Raw genomic sequence first — 24,177 nt, 5'->3', positions numbered from 1 at the left:
TAGACAATATCTACAAGTGAGCGGGCTCACAGGGCGCTGTCATAAAACTTAACAGCTGCAAACAAACCGAGCTCAGTAGTTCGTGAAGTCGTACAACGTGGCGTATGCGTAATTATCATAACTTGCAGCTAGATTTTTGCGAGCTGCAGCAATCGACGCATATCAGATGGTCTGTCTGTCTGTTTGTCAATTGGGCTGTCAAAGAGCAGTGCACTTAAAAGGAGTTGACTTGACTCACCTGACACCAACAGCTCGCTGGTGCTGTTGACCAAATTGTCCATAATTGGCTGGAATGTGTAGAACGTGAGAGTTTCCAATTTGTTTGCCTGCACATTGATTGACAGGAGCGCCGGTGTTCCGCGCAGCAGGCCATTGTCGATTTTCTTTAGCAAATTATTGCGCAAATTCAAAGTTTTCAAATTGTTCAGACCGTCCAATGCACGCTCCGAAATGCGCTGTAAAGAGTACAGGATATTGAAAATTGTTAATTAATTCACAGATTACTTGGCTTAATTCCATACAAAAAAGATATTAATACTTTATTGTATTTAACATTTATAATAATTAAATACATTTTAACAAGTGTATGTTAGCTGGGAGAGTCTGAACTGCAAATACCCTGTACTTGGAGTATATTAAGTGTTTTTTCTTAATTATTTATTTTATTTAGATCTTAAATATGGCAATTATATGTTTATATATAACAAAATTGCAGAGTTTACCTCATGAAATGGGTTATATATATTTTCTTAAAGTGGAAAAGTGGTATCTTTAGCTAAGCCAAAGTACTGAAATATTTATCTAGCTATATTAATATATTCACATATATCTACTCCGACTGTAGTTCATATAAGCCGAATATATATATAGATATACATATCTAGATATTCATATATCTACTTTATCTCTATCTCATATAATTCGTATATATACATACATATACATATCTTGATATACTAATATATATATCTACATTTCTATCTACCCTATGTATATACATAGTATACATAGTATACATACTACATACTACATACTACATACTACATACTACATACTACATACTACATACTACATACTACATACTACATACTACATACTACATACTACATACTACATACTACATACTACATACTACATACTACATACTACATACTACATACTACATACTACATACTACATACTACATACTACATACTACATACTACATACTACATACTACATACTACATACTACATACTACATACTACATACTACATACTACATACTACATACTACATACTACATACTACATACTACATACTACATACTACATACTACATACTACATACTACATACTACATACTACATACTACATACTACATACTACATACTACATACTACATACTACATACTACATACTACATACTACATACTACATACTACATACTACATACTACATACTACATACTACATACTACATACTACATACTACATACTACATACTACATACTACATACTACATACTACATACTACATACTACATACTACATATATCTACTCCGCGTCTAGCTCTTACAATCCCAGATATTTTCTCTAAAATCGTATTATGAAATACGATAAATATCTAAAATACTGGAACCAGCATTATTTTGAATGTTATTCTTATGCACATTTATACATATTCATATTATGTATAAATTCATATTGTCTTTCTATTATCATCTATATTCTTATATCTATACATCTTTATTTATACCATTTCTAGCTCCAACGATTGGATGAAAGTTTAACGATTTTAATAATATAACAGATTCTGCATTGGTTTGGCAAAGTCTCTGGCTCATTAACTGTTTACAGGGTATCACAAGCGCTGTCAGTCATCCGTCATTATGAAATGCCAGTCACTTTGGCATTGCTTTTAAATATATTATGTTTAATTGTATTTATGCTATAATAACATTTTCATTTCCTGAACTACGCTTTCCCCCTCCCCCCCTCTGCTAACCTCTTGCCCCTGCTGCTCGGTTCATGTTTTGCTTGGCCGACCGAGCACACAAAAAATATTTTCTGCCATTTTTCCGCATTTTTGCGTATTATTTTCACTGGCATTTTTTTTTATTTATTTTTATTTTTTTTTTTGACAATTTCGCTGCCTCGTTTTCCCGTTTGCCATTGTTATGTTTTCTTTGTTTGCTTATTTATTTATGCAAGTGTGCGTGTGTGTGACATGTACGCATATAAAACATATGTAGATGCATCTTTTTTAACTTGTGTGTTCCAATTCGTTTGCCTTGAATTTTTTTATGCGGAAAAAGTGTTTATTCTCGTGAAGGAAGCACCAGTGAAAGTTGACTGTGGCCTTCTCCCACTCTCTCTCTCTCTCTCTCGCTCTCTCTTCCCTCTATCGCCTGTCTGCCTGCTCGTCATTATTTAATATTCAATATGCTTTGTCTAGTGAAATGTATAAATTATGCATATTAAATGCGAACCAGTCGAAAGAGACATGTGCCGTTATCTAGCCCATTTCCACCCTTACCCCCATTTCCACTTGCCACAGTGAAGAAGACGACATTGAAAAACACGCGTACGTGTTGTCCGGGCGCAAATAAATGCTGGTTAAGATACCTCCGCCCCTTACCATATCATATCATATGATATCACAGTAGTTTGTTTGTTTGTTTGCCACGCTGATTGACATAAAAAGAAATTTATTTTATTGAGATATTTTGTTAGTTTGATGAGCGGCACTTGGCGTTTTTACGAGGCGCCGCCAATTTATCGGTTAGCACAAAAAAAATTTGTTATTTATGCGCGCTTCTTATGGCGTCTACGTAAACAAAGTTATGATTCAAAACGAGCAAAAAACATGCCACTACGTAATCAGCAAGCAAAATTGAAAGAGAACTTAACTTAAAGCATGAAGAAACTTGTATTATTAATGTAAGAATTTCCAGCAAAACGTTTTCTATGAGCAGAAACCAAGAAAAGAGAACAGAGTGCTGGGATCGGGGCTTAAGCTAGTTTTGATATAAATAGAATGAGCATGGCTGAGCGTTGAGCTAACAAGCGTGAAGTCGCCGGTTCAAATATGTAATTTGTGAAATGCAGACAAAAGTACTTCCACTTGCAGTCACGCCATCTTATCAAGTTTAATGCCAACTATAATGAGCCTGTGTGGCTGAGCGTTGAGCTAACAAATGAGAAGTCGCCGGTTCAAATTCGTAATTTGTGAAATGCAGATAAAAATGACTTCTACCTAATGTCACGTCTCTTTATCAAGTTTAATAACAACTATAATCGAGCTAACAAGCGAGAAGTCGCCGGTTCAAATTCATAATTTGGAAAGTGCAGATGAAAATGACACTTGCCAACTTATCAACATTTCAGTAGATGCTAAGCAAAAACAAGACATGGAAAATTAAATTTAAATTTTGTTCTTGCTTGTCTTCCTATTAAAGATATAGGAGCGCCACGTGCGAGGCTCGGAGCAATTTATAACGATTTTGTGGCTTAAATGCTGTTGCAACACTTTTGCTTTCACTTTCAAGCCGAAAGCATACGCTTAGCTGCTTAGCTGTTTATCTATTTATCTCTTTGAGGACTCGGTGACCGCTCAGTTGCTTAGCTTTTTATGTTGTGTCAGACAAAACCCAGGCACCTAAACCTTTTAACAGCAAATGATTTATGAAGTACACAGCAGGACACACACACGCACACGAGAAGAAAAATGAAATGGATAACCCAAGCAAAACATGCAACGCAATTTGCTTTTATTGAAAAGGACACGAAAAGAAGGAAAGGCATTTTTTGAAGGAAGCAAAACATATGCACACGTATGATATGGAATAAGGCATAGAGCAGGCAAATCCAGTCCAGGCCAAAACAATGCGACATAGTGGCGATAACAAGCCCAATCATTATGGCCATGGCTATGACTATGACAATGCCGGGCCTGCCCTTAGAAGCTAACAAGAACATGAAAGAAAGAAGGCTATCCAAGGCACGTCGAGGCTTTAATACCCTTGTGGACATATATCTTACGGGTTTTCAGATATGAAGGGGGTTATTTCGGGTTTTAGTGAAGTTAGCTTGAAAAACATGAAGCAAATCCATATTTTCGATAGATTATTGTCATAGAGAAATATGATATAATGATATATTCATACTCATATGACTCGTAAAAGCAAAGCTTGGCTTAAATATCAATAAAAACGAAACAAATTGAGTTTTTCATACAAGGACCTGTTTCGTAGGACAGCAAGAATACATATTCTTTATGGAGGCGGGGCTGTCTTCGTCATCTGCTATAGAACTACAATTTAATTTTGAGGTTTTCAAGCAAGAGTCTCATATTCAACCGATCATTTGTATGGTTAGCTAAAATACATATACTTTATGGACTATGACAAAATTATAATACTCTTTCAAAGGGTATAGAAAGGAGCTACAGTTCGGAGGAGATTGTCGGCATCAGCATCAGTGCTCGCGTCTGCCGCAGCGCAGTCACGAAGAAGATGGTGGCCAAAAACACTTGAGCAACACTTGAGATGAAGTGTACGTGTGTGTGTGCGAGTGTGTGTGAGTGTGTGTGTGTGTGTGCGTCCTACTGGCCTGACACATATGCGAGTTGTCTGGGTGTGACATGATATGCGAGCACTTTGTAAAATGGGAAAAATGAAACACGCAGCAAAATGAAAAGCAAAGACGAGCGACAATGTTGGCCAGGATATGCAGGATTTACGCTTATCGTTGTGCCCACGCTTGTACAGCTGCCGCCACACAAACACACGCACACATACACGCACGCACACATATGCATATGAACTTAGCTAACAGAATAGAGTATACAGCGTTAAGCGACATTTTCTATTTACGCACACTCGCACGCACACGCAGGCTGGCCGTGGCCATTTTTATGGCAGCCGGGTGGCCCTGCATATCAGATGGCCAAAAGGAGTGCCATAAATCCATTATGCCATGATTTGTTATTCAATATTTTTGTAAGTAGATTAACTTGCAGCGCACATTTGTTTGCCGCCACCAAAGGCGTCGAAAGGATAATGCCACAGCGTGTGGCCAGACCGAAAAGACAGACTATCCGTGAATTAAGCTGTGTGGCCTAGGCTTGTCTTGTCTTGTCTTGTCTTGTGGCCGGCGGCGACCCCCCAAAACATAATTTACCAATATATTTATCATATTAGCGCCTAGTCGGCAAACAGCAGGCGACAGCAACTGGCAAGTGGCTAGCTGAAAACCCGCAACTTGAACTGTACCTCGGGCCGAGCTGAGTGACCACTTAAATCACCACAAAAATGGGCATTCGAATTGAATTTATGACACCCAAAAACAAAGTTGTTTATGCGCTATACACGCCCCGAAGGATGTGCTATTTATGATACACAGCCAACCCCTACTCCTGCCCCAGCCCCTGTCCCAGAACTCTGTTTCTTATGGTCAGCCGGCAATTTATGGGCACTTAAGTTAGCCTTGGCATAAACTTGACCAAGCTGAACTCGGACAAAGGGAATACGGCAAATCAAGTTGCAAATTTATTGATGGCAAAAAGAAACTAAGCAGTGATATATCTAAATATGTTTGTTGCGGCTGATCGAATGACTGACTGAATGACAGACACTTTAGTTAGACAGCTGACTTTTATGCTGTAGTTACCTTTGAGGCAATGAGGGATGTTCTCTCCACAGATACAACTTAATGTGGACAATTGGGTTTATCGCTCATATTGAAATGACTTTTTTTTGATAATTTCTAAAAGCGTCAGGTACAAAAGAAACAATAATCCCTGTGTGAAAATCGGATGAGATTAGCCCAAGCTATGGCGGTGGGATATTTTAACCCATTTCTATATACAAACTTAGGGGTAAGATTTGGACATGAATTTCGACTCAAAAATGTGTGGTCAGATTTAAATGCCAGATTATTTTAGAGGGAAAACCATGAACAAAAAGCCAAACCTCGTGAAAATCAGATGAGTTTTGGCTAAGTTATGGGGGTGGAAAATTTTGACCTATGTTTATATACAAACCTAGAAGTAAGATTTTGACATGAATTTCGACTCAAAAATGTGTGGTCAGATTTAAATGCCAGATTATTTTAGAGGGAAAACAATGAACAAAAAGCCATTCCTCGTGAAAATCGGTTGAGTTTTGGCCAAGTTATGGGGGTGGGAAATTTTGACCCATGGCTATATACAAACCTAGGGGTAAGATTTGGACATGAATTTCGACTCAAAAATGTGTGGTCAGATTTAAATGCCAGATTATTTTAGAGGGAAAACCATGAACAAAAAGCTATTCCTCATGAAAATCAGATGAGTTTTGGCTAAGTTATGGGGGTGGAAAATTTTTAACCCATGAAATCAGATGGTTTTGGCAGTTATGGTATTTTGTCATTCAAACCTAGAAGGGTAAGATTTTGACATGAATTTCGACTCAAAAATGTGTGGTCAGATTTAAATGCCAGATTATTTTAGAGGGAAAACCATGAACAAAAAGCTATTCCTCATGAAAATCAGATGAGTTTTGGCCAAGTTATGGGGTGGGAAATTTTGACCCATGTCTATATACAAACCTAGGGGTAAGATTTTGACATGAATTTCGACTCAAAAATGTGTGGTCAGATTTAAATGCCAGATTATTTTAGAGGGAAAACCATGAACAAAAAGCCAATGCTCGTGAAAATCGGTTGAGTTTTGACCGAGTTATGGGGGTGGGAAATGTTGACCCATGTCTATATACAAACCTAGAGGTAAGATTTTGACATGAATTTCGACTCAAAAATGTGTGGTCAGATTTAAATGCCAGATTATTTTAGAGGGAAAACCATGAACAAAAAGCTATTCCTCATGAAAATCAGATGAGTTTTGGCCAAGTTATGGGGTGGGAAATTTTGACCCATGTCTATATACAAACCTAGGGGTAAGATTTTGACATGAATTTCGACTCAAAAATGTGTGGTCAGATTTAAATGCCAGATTATTTTAGAGGGAAAACCATGGAACAAAAAGCCAATGCTCGTGAAAATCGGTTGAGTTTTGACCGAGTTATGGAGGTGGGAAATTTTACCCCCTGTCTATATACAAACCTAGGGGTAAGATTTTGACATGAATTTCGACTCAAAAATGTGTGGTCAGATTTAAATGCCAGATTATTTTAGAGGAAAACCATGAACAAAAAGCTAAACCTCTTGAAAATCGGTTGAGTTTTGGCCAAGTTATGGGGTGGGAAATTTTGACCCATGTCTATATACAAACCTAGGGGTAAGATTTTGACATGAATTTCGACTCAAAAATGTGTGGTCAGATTTAAATGCCAGATTATTTTAGAGGGAAAACCATGAACAAAAAGCTATTCCTCATGAAAATCAGATGAGTTTTGGCCAAGTTATGGGGGTGGGAAATTTTGACCCATGTCTATATACAAACCTAGGGGTAAGATTTTGACATGAATTTCGACTCAAAAATGTGTGGTCAGATTTAAATGCCAGATTATTTTAGAGGGAAAACCATGAACAAAAAGCTAATCCTCGTGAAAATCGGTTGAGTTTTGGCCAAGTTATGGGGGTGGGAAATTTTACCCTATGTCTATATACAAACCTAGGGGTAAGATTTTGACATGAATTTCGACTCAAAAATGTGTGGTCAGATTTAAATGCCAGATTATTTTAGAGGGAAAACCATGAACAAAAAGCTATTCCTCATGAAAATCAGATGAGTTTTGGCTAAGTTATGGGGGTGGAAAATTTTGACCTATGTCTATATACAAACCTAGAAGTAAGATTTTGACATGAATTTCGACTCAAAAATGTGTGGTCAGATTTAAATGCCAGATTATTTTAGAGGGAAAACCATGAACAAAAAGCCGAACTTTATGAAAGTCGGATGAGATTTGACCGAGTTATGGATGTGGGAAATTTCGACCTATGTCTGTATAGAATAGCGGGTATACCCCGCCCTTGCCCTTGGCACATTTAAAATAAATTCTCTCATCTCTGAAAATGACTTTTAAACTGATTGGATGGTAAAAAAAAAACTTTCATACGAATGTTTTTCACGATATTTCCACACATGCGGGTGGAATTACTCGAAACCCCGTCTGAACGCGCATTTTCATCACATAAGGTAACTACAGTGAAAATTTCAGCGTCCTAGCTCGGACAGTATGGGCTGTTCGGTGATCACCAATCATTCAGTCAATCAGTCAGTCAGGAGTTTTATATATAGAGATTCCATAAATAATTATTATAGAATATTAATTTTTTGCACTCACCTCAATGCGATTATCGTCCAGTTCGAGCTCAGACAGGCTCCACAGCTCGGCAAAGACCGTGTCGCCGATAAAATTGAGATTGTTGTGCGTCAACTTGAGTAGATTAAGATTGCCCAATCCCCTGAAGATTTCGCTGGTTAGCACATTGATCTGATTGTGGGCCAGGTTCAAGTAGGTCAGCCGTGCCATGTCCGCAAAGAGACCCTCGTGCAGGGTGCTGATGTTGTTGTTGTTGAGGAAGAGTCGCTCGCAAAGCGGCAGATTGCGGAACGCATAGCGATCCATCTCAAAGATCTGGTTTTGCTCGAGATTCAGTTCACGCAGACGAATGTGATTGGCGAAGGCATCCTGATCGAGGGCCATGATGTGATTGTTATTGAGGATGATGCGCTCCAGGAAGGGCAGATTGGCAAACGCATAGCTCTTGACGATCTCCACCTGCGAGTACTCGATGACAATGCTGCTCAAGTTCTTCAGCGGCTCAATGATCATGGTGGGTATGTAGTCCAGCCGGGCATTGTTCTGTATGACAAACTTGAGTTCGCGCAGCCGTTTCTGCTGGTAGAATCGTGTCCAGGTGGTGTCGTTCTGATGCAATCCCTCCGAGAACACCCAGCATTCGGCCTTCTGCACGGGCATATGGTTCTCGTCCGGCGTGCAATAGCACATGAGCTTCATGTCCCGACGGCGCATGCAGAAACCGGTGCTGTCTATGGGTCCGTTATAGCCAGTAGCGCCTGTCGAGGCGCCGTTGCTGCCGCCGTAGGCCGAGGAGCTGGTGTAGTAGCCGCCGCCGCCGCCATTGCTGTTGCTGGTCACGGCCGAGGCGGATGCGGAGGCGCCCGCATTGCTGCCGCGTCCACGGCTGCGGCGCTCCTCCTTGTCCCGCGAACGCGCCTCGCCGGGCGCCACGAGGCAGCTGCTCAGCAATAGAATGCCAAAGCCGAGAAGCGCCCCAATTTTATGGCGCTGATGATGCGGCAACATTGGAACGGCGCTGAAACGATACACAAAACCAGAATGACTCAGTCAATAAAATTTGTTTATTTGGCGCCAAGTGGGTTAGTCGGGGGATCGGGGACAGGTGGCCGGTGGCTTGAAGACATAAAATGAAAAGCGTAAACTCCACAATGTGAGTCGAATTGCTTGCCAGCTGCAAATTATTGAAAATTTGTAGCTGCCTGTGCCCCGGGCATAACGGGTATATACAGGGTTTAATGTCTTTTTTGTTTTACAGGTTGAAGGTAACAACTTTTTAATTCTGATCGGGAAAAGGAACCTAGTCGATCGAAATACTCGCTGTCGTATTCAGAGAAGGTTTAGTAATCTTTCCTTAAATCGAGAAATATTAATTTGTTGTTCATCTTAGCATATCTCAGAGACAATGAAGCCTGAATACACAAGATTTTCAACATAGGTCCTGCTTTGGACTATGTACACACCATATAACCATAAAAATGGGTGAAGGGTATTATGAGATTTGGCAAATGTATATTAGAGGAAGCATCTTTAAGTCCTGATGTGTAGAACGATCGAATATTCGCTGTCGTATTCAGAGAAGGTTTCGTCTTTTTTCCCAAGAAATATCAATTCCCTGTTTATCTTCAGCATATCTCAGGGAAACTGAATATACAATATATTATCTACTTAGGACCTTGTACACACCATGTTCCCCTTGAGTATAAAAGGTAAATAAAGGGCATTATGGGTTATTGGCTAATTTATATTAGGGGAAGGCTTCTTAAAATCCTGATGTGGATAGCGTACTCAGTCGATTGCACTCAAAGTTTACCTTTTCTCGGACAAATATCGCTTTCAATACTAGTTAAAGCCTTTCTCAGAGTTTATAGGAGCTGAGTTAATAAAATTTGGCTATTTTTAAAATCCTGATGTGGACAGCGAACTCAGTTGAAGTTTACTTCGACATATATCGATCTAAAGCTTTGGTTAAGCCTTTCTCAGAGTTTATAGGAGCTGCATACACAAAATGTAGCTACATAAACAGATAATAAAAGCTAAAGACAATTTTGAATTTGAACTCCCCCAGAGTACATGCAAATTCAGAATTAATTTGTTTAAGAAGCCTTCCCGCAATGCCTCCTAAATTTTCTTCTTTGCTTTATATACAGATTTGATATTCACCTAAGCTTCTCTTAAACTACACTTTGACCAGGAAAGAAAGTACAATTGAAAGCTGCCAATATAGTGTAACTACCAGTCGGGCACTCTCGACTATCGTACTCGCACTTGTTTTATGTGCTCGACCTGAAAACCTATTAAATAATGTTTGCTCTCTCGATATTATTTCGTTCATTGCAAACTCGAATTGCCAACATTAAATTTGATGCCACATTAAAAGCGTAAATTCTGGGTAAACACCTCGTCAACATTGAAACAGGGAAACGGAGGGGGGGGGGGGGGGGAATGGGTCGAGTGTTGGGTTACATTTATTATTCGACCGAAAAGCGATGCGATGTCTTTCAATATATATTGCCGCAAAAACCCCTTTGCCACAGTCCAGAGCCTGCTTAAAAGTTAAAGCGCTCCAACATAAAAAAAACTGCTAATTAATGTTGTTAACTTTTTACTTTTCGCTCATATTTCATTTCTGGCGCAGTACACATTTTCGCGGTAGCTCGCCCCCGATCTCTTTTTCGTTCCTTGATTTTCCCGCTTATTCAATGAATGCTGCCTGTGTGAAAAGTTCATGACATGGCCGTTTTTCCGTTACGCGTTGTTGTTGTTGTTGTTGTTGTTGTTGTTGTGCCTCCTGCTGGCTTTTTGCTGCCTTCATTTGACGCTCTGCTGGATTCAGGCCTGGCCCACCCAACCCCCACCCCTCCGCCGGGGGGACTACCCCCATAAACAAATTTATTGCGCTCATAAATAACTGCAACACTGTCGCTGATTGTGCGACTCACTGGCAACGGCTTCATCAAGTGATCCCCCCCTCAACCCCCTCCGTTACCCCCCCCCCCCCCCCCCCCCCCTCAGTCAATTGCATTTCAAGTGTCATTTGGCAAAGTGCTCTCTAATTATGCTCGTATTTTTAATAAATTAATAAGTCACATCTGACATTGGGCATATTTTTGGATGCAACCCCACCCGCTCTTAATTCCCCCCCCCCCCCCCCCCCCTCGCGCTGTGAGCCGGCATAATGAAGTGTAAATAAGTTATTGGCAGTTGTCAAGTGAGTCATCGTTATCGCCGCCAGTTCAGGCAGCCAGTTTTTCGCCAGTGATTTGCATAAAATATTATCTTCCAAATCACAGAGGGGTCACAGAAAAAGGGGGCGGGGCGGGGGCGTGGCTAAAAGCTGAAAGTCATTTGAGTGATTGACTTTGGCATGCTTCATTACATTGATTATCGTTATAAATTTTAAATAAAACGATGATAAGTGTTTCGATTGTTCGTTGCGCCGCTTAAGTTGGCTTAGCAAATGTCATATCCTGTCCCATGGCCTGGGCCAAAGTTCAAGGTTCAGGCGTGGCTTATGGCACAGGATTAACAGCTCAAAACAGTCCGCAGCCTCAGTTCGTAGCAACAGCAGCAGAAGCTCTGCCAAAGCACTTGATGACTTTAATTTAAATATCAAAGCAAAGTCAAAACTAAATTGTCGTACACACACACACACAGCTACACACACACAGCCACAGGAGCCGCAGCTGTGAAATGTTCTGGGAATTTGTGAGGTGAGACACTTTTGAGTTATACGTTTGCACATCCTTGACAATTTTTTCATAGTCCTTGTGAGAGGGTATCATAACTTTGTCATGAGAGAAGGAACATATGTATATATTCTTGATCAGCATGAACAGGCGAGAATAATATAGCCTTGTCTATCTGCTTGCTAATGCTATTTGTTCTCTAAGTTTTAAGACTCTCGTTATAAAACTTTGTATAGATTCGACTTTCTGTTGCAGGCAGTAAGAGTAGCTAATTATTTAATACATAATTATATGAAAATTAAATGCTAAAAGCCTCGGTTAGAATAAACATATTTCTAATAACATCACCGAAACGATGGAGATGTTTTATTGCCCTTACTCATAGCTGGGAATAGTCAGTGAATTCCCAAATGTATCCCGAAAGCAACGATTTTATTGGGGGCAGAGAGAGTTCGGTGGTGAAAACGTGATACAAACTATTGTAATCTTTGCATAGTACACAAAAAGAATTGTACATAGCGTAATCTGTTGGAAGGAAGAGAAAAAAAGGAATAATCGCTTGAAAATGCATAAACATTTCCTTTTCCCGCTTAATCTTAACAACAAGGAACTACTTTATCATATAGTTCCATAGACAAAAAGGTTTTTGAATGGAGAAATGCTGCAAAAAAGAGCTTCATAATTTTTCTAACAAATTTGCAGCCAAGCGTCTGCAGGGTATTTAATCTTCGGCGAGCCAAGGTTAGCCGTGTTTTCTTTAAAGTGTGTGTGCGGATATATCAAGTCTCTGTGTGTAATTAGATTTTCAAGCGAGTGAATTTAAGGCACACACACACGTACACACACACTCAAAGCAATCCATGTATATTCATGCTGACAGCCACAGCCAATTACTCAAAGCAGGGAAAACGCAAAAAGAGCAAGGGGCGAAGAGGGGAGGGGAGGGGTACGTGTCCCCGCCCCCTGAACAGTTGCAAGCAAATGAAAAATCAATTTGTTGTTTATGCATAAATCATAAGATTTATGCGACTTCTCACAGTATTCATAAGTCATTTATCAACACGCAAAAAGTTTTCTGTGTCACAACAAACCCGACAACAACAAAAAAAGACACACGGAATTCGGATACGCTTTAAGCATAATAAATAGCTTTTCGTTGCGGCACACTTAAAACTTAAGTGAAAGTCAAGCAAATCAAATTTTGCAGCCAAAAGAATTTACTACAAGCATTGCAAAACAGATATAAATGTATATAAATTTGAATCTAACTTGAGCTCAACTATGACAATACGAACAACCTGGATGATGAGCAGCAGGCGAAAATTTAGGAAACCGGTAAGTGGGCTCGACTAGCAGATACCCTGTACGGATTAGTAGTCATACTATATATGCCAATTGTCTTCTTTATCGATATAGAGCGGCTGTGCCACAGACTTTAGATTATTTATTCCTAAATAACTTCTGTATTTATTGTCTAATCATGATAAAGTTTTTGGCACCTGACTAAAATATTTAAATATGTTTATAAGTATACCAAATATTTTAAATTTTGACAGTGATAAAGGGGTTAAACGAGTTGCAGAATACACGGCGAACTCTATTATCGAAATAGTTCGGATACTTTACTTTAAATAATACCCTATATACTTTCACATATTAATAATAAATATATAATAAATTTCTTCAGAGAAATGGGCTTAAATGAGTTGCAGAGTTCTAAGAGCTCCGAAATAAATAAATAGAATAAATACATGGCGAATCTTGTTAAGGAAAAGGTCGCTAGTTCAATTCCTTCCCTCATTTGGCATCAGTTATCACTAAATCTTATACAACTTTACTTTAAATAATACCCCAAGTGCCCTTATCTTTCTCCTAAACCTTCTGAAAACTGTTACGAACCGGCCTTATAAAGTCGAGCATACCTGCTTTCGGTACAACTGCAACAAATTCGCTTTTAACCCATTTTCAAAGGATACACGTTAAAATCATGCGGAAGGCATGAAAGCAAAAGCAAAAGCAACGTGGGCCAAATTGCAACAAGAAGCCATTTGTCTTGTTGTTTATAATTTCGATTAAACTTTCAATGTGCGAGGAGCGCACACACACACACACACAGGCACACACACACAGAGGGAGGCACAGGCATATGCTTAAAGTGTGTGCGTAAACAATAAAGGTTGGGGGTTGGGTTGGAGCGAGAACCCTGGTGAAGTGTGAAGATAGAACTTGTTGACGTCGACCCACTAGGAAATTGGAGCAGAAGCCTCAGCTAAGCTGTCGGAGCTCAGCTCCCCCCGGCGGCGGCCAAAGGGAGAGCCGGCGTTGCACATAAATTGTTGCCAATGCTTGAATGCAAAATTTCTTGGCTTTAACTCGGGCAATTCTTTGCACTCCGGAGAGGCAAGGCACAGACGACGAAGAGGCAAGAAAAGTTTGCTTATCAGGCCGCATCGAATATACACATAACAGCTTGAGGGGGGAGGAAAGAGAGTGCCTTGTGTGAGTGAGTGTGAAATGAAGCTGTGCCAAGGAGCTGCTGCTGCTGATGAAGACAATGGCAACCAGAGCCAGGCGAAAATCTGATCTCGTTGCTCTCATGGCAGCGACTGCTGCTGCGACTGCGACTGCTTCTGTTGTCAGCGTGTGGAAATTGTTTTCAATTTTCGTTATTTGACAAATGGTGACACTTCCGCTGTGGAGCAGGACCTTAACAATATGTCTGCCAGCTGCGTGGCTATGTGTGTGCCATGAGGTTTTGTCAACAATAAGTTTATACGTCAGACGAGGACGAGTCGTTGTTGTTTATGACATGGCCCCTGCGCGTGCCCCTCTGCTCATCATCGTCGTCGTCATCATCGTCGTCGTCATCATCATTGCTCGTCAGTGCGCACATTATGAGGAGGGACATCCTGGCCAGCTGCCCGCATGGCATGTGAATAACTTTAAGCTGTGACATCGCACACATGTCCTGGCCCTGTGCCTGGCTGCAGGACGTGCTTGACTTTGACTGAATGCTCGCAGACGACGACGGACTGGTCGCTGACAAGTCAGTCGACTCTCCGGTGGTCTCTAGTTTATTTGGCCGCAAATAAAATGGGACAAACGAGCGGACGAGCGGACGAACGGACGAGTTGGCGGCATTCCATAACCAAAGCGCAGTCATGTCTCGATCCGCAGTCCGGCTCTCTGACAAATGGCCGGACTAAAGTGCCCTACAAATCGGGCTCCATCAATCAAGCCGGTTATGACATTCGCACGTAACTCTCTCACTTTGTGCCTTTTATTTATATTATTTTTATTGAAATGTTACAATGTTGATGTTGATTTGTTTAGTTGCGTCTTCAACTTGATTTGCTTGCTTCACTCAAAATGGAACACATTTTGCAAGCTCAGAATTCGAATTGGAGCAAAATAACTTTACGGCTACAAGAAAAGGCTGAAAGTTTCTCCAGCAGATAGTAAGAGGAACTAGATATATCTGAGCGAGAAATCGGTTCTAATTGGATAATAATTAATGCCAATAAAGCCTTATAAAAGAAGCGAGCAAATATGGCAACCCTCTAATAAGATTGAAGATCGAAGATAAAAACAGGATCAATTAGCATCCATACAAGAAGCCACTTTTCGACCGATCGTTCCTAAGCTAACTATAAGATATAGTAGCCAGATGTTAATAAGATTTGGTATATATATATGAGGAGCATAGTGAGACTAATAAATGCCGAGTTTGATCAAGATATCTTCATAAAGAAAAAAGTTTTTCTTATAACCTATTTTTCCTATGACAGCTATATGATATTGTTGTCCGATCTGTTACGACATATGCACTGCCTGAAACTGAAAGACGAACATTTGCAAAGTATTTTAAGATGATCGCCTTAAAACTGAGAGACCAGTTCGCATAGAAGCACACAGAGGCACATGGCTATATCAACTCGGGGCCGAAGATGACTCCTTCCATGCGTTATGCATGTCATGACAAAAGTATAATACACTCTAAAATATTATATGTATATTATTATCGTTTTTATGGGCTATTAAAAGCGTTGCTTAACGCGAATCTGACTATGTTTTTTACTTAAGTAGAACAAGTATTTAGAAAGTTAAAGACAGAAAAGAGAACCTGTAATTAGATCGTGCAACTCACTGTCTATAAGACTATCTTCACTGCGCTTTTACAAGGTAGAAAAGTCAGTGGTTCGAACCCCCACCAATGTTCGGGAAGCTCGATAACCTATAAAACATAACTAACCTAAATGTCAGCTGTGCACTTTAATGATAAAAATAATCAATAAGAATTGTTTAAAGTGCCCGACGGGATACCTTGATACCTTGTAGCTAGGTTCTCTTTGGCTTTTGAGTTTCGAAGTTCGAACCCCCAACTATAGTGATAAAAGTGGACTTAAATTCCAGTCATTGGTTCAAATAATAAACAAGGTCAATATTAATTACTTCCAGGATCTAGGCCATGTTAGGCGTTAAAACTTCGAAGTTCGAACCGCCGACTGTGTTCAGGCATGTGTTTAACCTAGTAAACGCAACGAACCTTAGCCCTTGCCAGAACTAATAAGAATCATTTTAACAGCCATAATAGGAACCTGAATGCGTGCCATTTCTCTTAGACGGAATACCCCTACTCGTAGTGGGAGGGCGTCCTAATAAGCTGTGAATAGCGAAGAAACTTTTAGTTGGCCATTTCTTTTTTTGTTTATTGTCAGCAATGTGGCACTCTATAAATATATTTCATAAATAGCTTGTCATTTACATGTGACGTTCGCGCCAAGTTGCGACTGTCATTTGTGAAAACCCTTTTTTCTGACTGTGCGTTATTATCATGCGAGGAAGTCATTGCCAGCTGGGCGACAGCAAATCACACATACTACCCTATATATATACACACATATATATATATGTATATATATATATATATATATATATATATGTACATACCCTATTTCCCTATAGGAGCTGAGCTATGCCAAATCTGCACACACTGTGCGAGTGTCTGTTGCTGTTGCTTTTTCTTCTCTGCGCACTTTTAGACTACTTTTCAGTTGCTCCCCCCCCCCCCCCCTCCCACCCCTCACCCCCTCCACTTCTCCCCACTTCTTTTTTTTGGCTTTTAGCATACCTGTCAGCAAAATAAAATGAAAAGTAGTTTCCAGTGCAAACTTTCGCTCATCGTCGCCAGCCGCCATATTGTTGACACATATTTTCCTAGCCAAGTTATATGCAAACGCCTGCCACGCCCATAACCCCCGCCCCCCGCATTGCACTTGAGCGAAGCCCAACCCGGCCCATTACTTTCGGCTGTCATTTTTTCACTTAGATTCCGTAGCTTGGCTTTTATTTGCCTTTTTGCTGGTTTTCCTCTCAAGTGTCGAGCTTTAACTTTTGATGCACAATTTGTTTGCTCCACTCAGTCCTAGTACTCCCTACCCCCCCCCCCCCCTCCCACCACCACACCCCTCTCCCTCGCTCAACTGCATTCTGTTTAAGCCTGGGCAACTGTTTAATGCTAAAATTGGCAGCACCTGGGCAAAGTGTTAGCGGCTGGCTCAACTGTCCCGACAGATAAGTACTCCTTGACTTGGCTCTTGCTCTTAGTTGCTTTATTTGCATACCCTGCGCTCATTGAAAAATTTCTATCAGAAGGGGTATAATGGCAGGAAGGCAGCTACTTTTCCCTCTGCTCCTCAGTCCGGGTAAGGATCACGAAGAACAAAAGAGCTAAGGATATGTACATTTGTATATGGGCTCTCACAAATATCTCAATCTATCTCTCTATCGATGACATCTCTCCTTTGCCCAAAGTCGATAAATATCGATATTCAGTTAAGACATAAACTAAGCTGGAGACTTAAAATTTGTTATACATGTTCTCATATATCATAAAAATAACGACATGATCCTTCTTTTTTTTATAACTCTGCCCATTTGTATATTATTGATAAATATCGATTGTGAAAAAAGAGTTTTTAGGCAACGCTCTATTCTTCTTAAGAACTATAGAAGTATTTACGAATGGTTTTCATGTCCTTTCGATAAATATCGATTTCCAGCTCAGAAACTACTTAGGCTGAATATTTGATACTTTTGATATATATATTTTCATATATCATGCGAAGAACAAGTTTATCTTTGTTTTCCTATATCTTGACCCATTTTCATATTATCGATAAATATTGATTTTGAAAAAAGAGTTTTGTAGCATTGCTCGAAGCGTTTAAGAGCTGGAGATTCAAGGAAGTAATTACGAATGTTTTTCATGGCCAAACTAGGCCTAGATACAGGGTATCTCCATGTCGGACACTGTCGACTGGAGCGCTGCTACTTGTTGTCTTTTTTGTTAGCCATTTTGTTGTTTGGCCAAGACGCCTTCACCTTTTTGCCTGTTGACGTTCAGCGAGAGATAGAGAGAGAGAGGGAAAGAGGCGGAGAGGTAGGTTGAGCGAAAATTATTATTTTCGCCGTTGACTGCAAGTTTGTTGCAACTTTCTGACGCAAAGTGAAAATTTGTCATGCTCGTTGAGCAGCTTTGCTAAGTGTGTGTCTCGCTCGATGCCGCTGCTGCTGCTGCTGCTGTTGCCTGATATAATAAATTCCCTCAGTTTAGCAGAAATGCTCACGAAGACAAACATAAGCCCGAAAATACAAACACAAACATAAATACAGACCGATGAGCCGGGGAGGATTTCTTGTCGAAAATGAGTCGTCGTCGTCGTCTGGGACAAAACTTTTAACTCAACTGTCAAATATTTTAACAATTTTGCATAAAACATTATGAAGATGCCAAATCGTGGGCGCTATCTCTTTCTCTATTTCTATATGGCCAACTGTCTGTCAGTCTGTCTGTCTCTCTGAGCTGTTGATTCTGAAAGTGAATTTGAAATGCGCTTTGCGCTGCTTAAGCTCCATCTCTTTCCCCCACTCATTCCCCTCTCTCTCACTTTTTCTTACTTTCTCTATATCTATTCCGGCCCACTCGTCACTTAATTAGCTAAGTTCTGAGCTCTCTCTAGGTTGAGCTTAAGCTTCAAGTTTTCTGATTTGTGCATCAAATTTGATGCCCACACAAGGACATACACACATACACATACACACATACACATACATACACACACCTATACACACACATGCATAAGTAATTCTACCTCTAACTGACTCACCTTTTGATGAAGTGTATAAAAAGGGCCGCGTCACGTGCGGGCCTCTGAAGAACTGAAGAGTTTTCTGCTGACTAATGCGCTGCTCTGAAAGAGAAATAGAGAAGGAAAAAAGAAGGGATACATGAATTAATGTGATAAATTCAGCAGTACTTTCACTTAATACATTTATTAGACCAACTTGAGGCCCACGCACATAATAACCATAAGGAGCGACTGCACTACTAGGGAGTGCTAGACTAAGAAATACCCTAAAACTTATGCCAAGTTGCCATTACAATGCGTCTAGCTTCCTTATAGACACAAAATGCTCTATATGAAATACAAAAGGCCAATCCTCGTGAAAATCGGTTGCGTTTTGGCTGAGTTATGGAGTTGGGAAATTTTTACCCATGTCTATATACGAATCCTAGGGGTTGGATTCTGACATGAATTTCGACTCAAAATCGTGTGGTCATATTTAAACGCCAGATTTTAGAGGGAAAATCATGAATAAAAAGCCAATCCTCGTGAAAATCGGTTGAGTTTTGGCCAATATATGGGGGTGGGAAATTTTGACCCATGGCTATATACAAACCTAGGGGTAAGATTTAGACATGAATTTCGACTCAAAAATGTGTGGTCAGATTTAAATGCCAGATTATTTTAGAGGGAAAACCATGAATAAAAAGCCAAACTTCGTGAAAATCGGTTGAGTTTTGACCGAGATATGGAGGTGGGAAATTTTGACCTAGTATGTCTATATAGGAGGGAACCATTTTCATATGAAGTTTGATCAAGATTCCACCTCATTAAAACAAGATATCGATTCTTCTGAGATGACAAAAAGATAAATAAAACCTATCTATAAATGTGCTTTGAATATGGTAAACCTTTTTCTATAGCGCCCCGTAAAAAGTCTACAATAATTAACCATATTTGTTTGGTTCGTCGAAAAACTACTTTAATCTCACATCTCATTTGGTTCGTAATAATATTATTAGCGGCGCTGTCAGATGTGGCGGGTTTTTGGGGCCCAACCCGAGGTAAGTTGTGGCTGGAAGTATGCGCACCGCAAATCTAATTGCGTTAATTTCCAGATAATTGTAGCGCCGTCAGAACGGGGGCCCCCGGACATGCGACTACGTAAAACTATTAACACGCAGCAGTAGGCACACATGTGCTTAGGTTTCATGGACGTGGGCGTGGTCGCATTGCGCGTTATTCAAATTGTTTTTTTTTGTTTTTTTGTTGCCACGCGCGGGGCACATAATTTTCTGCGTGTCCATTGTCCATACGGGCAAACCACAATTCCGGCCACGATGACGAACAGTTGAGGCGATTCCCCAGCCTGAGCTTAAATGTCACGGTTCAGACACACACACACACACACAGACACATGAGGGACTTCGTTCTATTGTTGTGTTTGGGGCATTAAATGAAATAATTGCATTTGCTGCGCCTACAAAAAAGGCAAAGTACACACACACACACACATTACTCCCACAATTGCTGAGCAACTGCCTCACATCCATTTAGAAGTGGTTCCACTTTTATTGGAATCAGCGGGGTTAAAGCTCCAAATTTACGCACTCAGAGAAAATTTGGGGTCAAGTACAAATGTAAAAATGAATAAAAGAAAATTTGATTGATTTGAACCAGCAACTTCACGCTAGATAGTTCGACGCATAGTCACCTAAGGCACACTTGAAAAGCTTTACACACTCAGATAATTATTTGGGGTCAAGCACAAATGTAAAAATGAATAAAAGATAATTTGATTGATTTGAACCAGCAACTTCACGCTCGTTAGTCCGACGCTTAGTTACCTAAGGCACACTTGAAAGGCTGTAGTGAATTCTAAACAAACTTTTACAACCGTTTTCTTCCTTTGCATTTCAAATATTCCAATGAAAAATATATTACTATTTAATTTATAATAATATATAATTTATAGAAATCAGAACGACATTTCTTTGAGTGTATCTGGCTGTAATGTTTTTTTTTTCTCCCTTCTTATTGTAATTGAAGCTCCAATTTCAAGCACAAATGTAAAAATTAATAAAAAAAAAAGTTGATTGATTTGAACCAGCGACTTCACCCTAGATAGTTCGACGCTTAGTCACTTAAAGCACAACTTATAAGGCTGTTCTATTTTTTTTTTCATTTTGGGGTCAAATATTTCAATTAAAAATTTATTAAAATCGAATAGGAATCCGCACGACATTTCTCTGAGTGTATCTGGCGGTAATGTAGTTTTTTTTCTGCCCGTCTACAATTATCATCGTTGCCTATCGGCAACATCGCTGACTATTTTCCGTGGCTACTTTTTTACCCGCTGCTGATAATTATGCCCGCATTATTTGTATAAAGCAGCTCAGACTTTAGACGGAGCTGGAATTTAATAACCTTTACGCTCCTATTGATATTGGCGAATGCACTGGGGAGTGGGCGACTTGTATAATAGTTGTTTAGTCGGTCATATCGCGGCAAACGAATCTCACTGATTGCTTTGAATATCCACAAAAAGGCGAATGTCAAACAAGTTCAACGAGTGTCGGCTGCCATGGGCAACCGACACAATGGAACCAAAGCTCAAATCCATGACAATTTGCTATCAACTGGGCATGCACATATCGCATATACAAACAAGAGGGTCCTGGTGGAGAATGCCCGACTGAAAGATCCTAATTCGAGCTAACAAATCTTAGACTATACTAGACTTTAACTCGATACTTTTAATATTTTTCGAGAGTTGGTGGAAGTTTTCATATATTAGATGGATACAGTTCTTTGGTCTGTTAATAATAGATAGAATAGACGGAACAGACCATTAAAGCTGGCTTGGAGATGCCATTTGTTTCTCTTTGGACTATCAGCTACCCTGTAATCATCTTCGCAACAGATCTATTCATACAGAATAGAAGCGAGGTATTCAGAAAGAGCTATTTTCTTGATATGTATATACTTTAATAGTAAATGCTGCAAACCTAGACACAAACTTTATATTTATAGATAAACAAAATGTTAAAGAAAGAAAGATAGAATGAAGAACAAATCAAGAGCAAGCCCAGACTCGAAACTATAAATTGATCGCTATATAAAATGTTAAAGATAGAAAGATAGAATCGAGAACAAACGGATATATATACAATTGATAAAGTGGAAGTGACCTTCAACTGCCCGTGACCTACATTTGCTCAACTGCAATATGCCCTATCTTATAGTGTATATATCCCATCTCCCCTTGAAGTAATCTCAAGTATTGCTGCGTTGTCAAACTGTCGCATTTCATAGCTAACCCAGACCCAAGAGGTTTAATCTCTTATTTGCAAGTGAATAAAGAACAGAACACTTGGCTGAAGAAGTTCACGGAAATTTGCAGCAAAATGTTTCCATTTCATGTGGGGCAATAAAAATTTAATATAATTACGCACAATTTCCAGCTGAAGTTTATGGGAGGCACACACACAAACACACACACACATAAAAAGATACACTTATGCATTGCCAGGAGCAGGACGCGCTGTGACTTTTGACAGCGCTGAGTCCTTTCTTCCCGCTTCTCACTTTCCAGCGGGTTTATGAGTCGCCGCCAAGACAAACATAAACACTTGTGAGGACAGTTCAAGGGTACAGGGCGAACAGAGGGGGCAGGGGGGGAGGTAGTGGGCGGGGGGTTGCAGCTGATTTCATAAAGTGTAACAAGCCAAAGCTTTGAGCTCAACTGCTGCGACAAATAAGCGACAGAGCAGGAGCAAGTCGACAATAAAGCGTTGCGGAAAAGTTTACAAGTTGCCAGAGGGGCGAGCAGGGGCAGGGGCAGGGGGGATTGCCCAGGAAAGAAGCGAACGTGGGGCTAGCATTGGATGTAGCCAAGTGTTGTGGCTGCTCACACACACACACACACACAGGATACGGAGCACAGAACACCGCGCATTGCCTGCGAGTTAAATATTTGCGATACCCTGTGACCATTGTAAATTGATCCTAAAAAGGGTATCTTGCAGCTGTGCAAGTGTAGGTAACAGGCCAAAAAGTTCCAGCAAGCATTTACATACATATACTTGATCCGGTTAAGAGACAAGTCGAACAATCATCTACCCTGTGCATCGATCAGCTGGAGGAGCCAAAAGTCGTTATCTGTCAAACATGAAAATTACAGGATATCTGCTAGTCGAGCACTCTCACTCACTTAACGGACAAGTCGCTGCGTCTTCTTCCCTGTGCATCGATCAGCTGGCGGAGCCTTGAGTCGGCAACAGGCAGACATTTGTCTAACATGACGTTTGAAGGGTATCTGCTAGTCGAGCCAGCTGCAGCGCTCGCAGTTGTTTCTGTTGCGCTTGTTTACATTGAGGCCCCCAAAGCAAAGTCGACAGCAGAAGCTGAAGCAAAGGCAGAAGCAGAAGATGTCGCCCAGGACGTGCATTTTCCACATTTGCCCGCAGCAAGTTGTTATTTCTTAATATTGAGTGCTGCTGCAGATGCTCTGCCGGCAGCGGCAGCGGCAGCGACAGCGGCAGCGGGCGGGGCATATGTCAGGCGACTTAACCTTTGACAGGCCCGGCTCGGCTCCAGTTCGCGGCAACAGGCACTTGGCCATAAATTGAGTGGCGTTTGTCTGCGGCCAATGTAATCAGATCATTTTGTACGCTTCGGCAGGTACGCGAAAACTTTTATTTGATTGGAAATGAGAAAAATCTTTGAGAAAACGTACCTCGCAAATGCGCGCAGCGAAAACTTTGCCGCGACCCAGCTTCGATTAGGCATAGAACCTGTTGCCAATTTGTTTATCAGCTGACGTACGGTCCAGTTTAACAACTCACGGCTATTTCTTCTTAATTCGATCATAATTAAATATCACTTTTAACTATTGTTTAACTTTAATAACTATTTCGCAATAAGAAAGAGCGAAAATTGTTTCAGTGTGCGTGTGCAGCGGCTTAGTGAAAATCCCGAATAATTTGGCGACTCTCGTTTTTGCCCAACTTCTTTTATCAATATACAGCCACACTCAGTTTTTTTTCGCATCGGGAAGTGACGTGCAACAAGTAAATATGTAAATAATTAATAATAAGTGTCAATAAATAAACAATG

General features: G+C 40.3%; 1 protein-coding gene across 1 annotated transcript in view; it reads right to left on the bottom strand.

Annotated features, from left to right (window-relative positions):
• The window catches only part of Con (Connectin), a 49,309-nt gene extending 25,380 nt beyond the window's left edge, over positions 1–23,929 (bottom strand). Inside the window, exons 1-4 of the mRNA XM_064683229.1 lie at positions 23,798–23,929; positions 19,102–19,185; positions 8,265–9,261; positions 239–455 (exon numbers count right to left, since the gene is read on the bottom strand). Coding sequence (XP_064539299.1) covers positions 239–455; positions 8,265–9,251 — 1,204 coding nt within the window. The 5' untranslated portion in view covers positions 9,252–9,261; positions 19,102–19,185; positions 23,798–23,929. The remainder of the gene's footprint in view (positions 1–238; positions 456–8,264; positions 9,262–19,101; positions 19,186–23,797) is intronic.
• Between the last annotated feature and the right edge of the window lie 248 nt (positions 23,930–24,177).

Source organism: Drosophila montana, unplaced genomic scaffold (genome assembly GCF_035044405.1).
Source record: "Drosophila montana isolate Dmon_TW-CO22-7 unplaced genomic scaffold, ASM3504440v1 contig_2583_1, whole genome shotgun sequence".
Lineage (NCBI taxonomy): Eukaryota > Metazoa > Arthropoda > Insecta > Diptera > Drosophilidae > Drosophila > Drosophila montana.
This window is presented reverse-complemented; position numbering and strand designations above follow the sequence as displayed.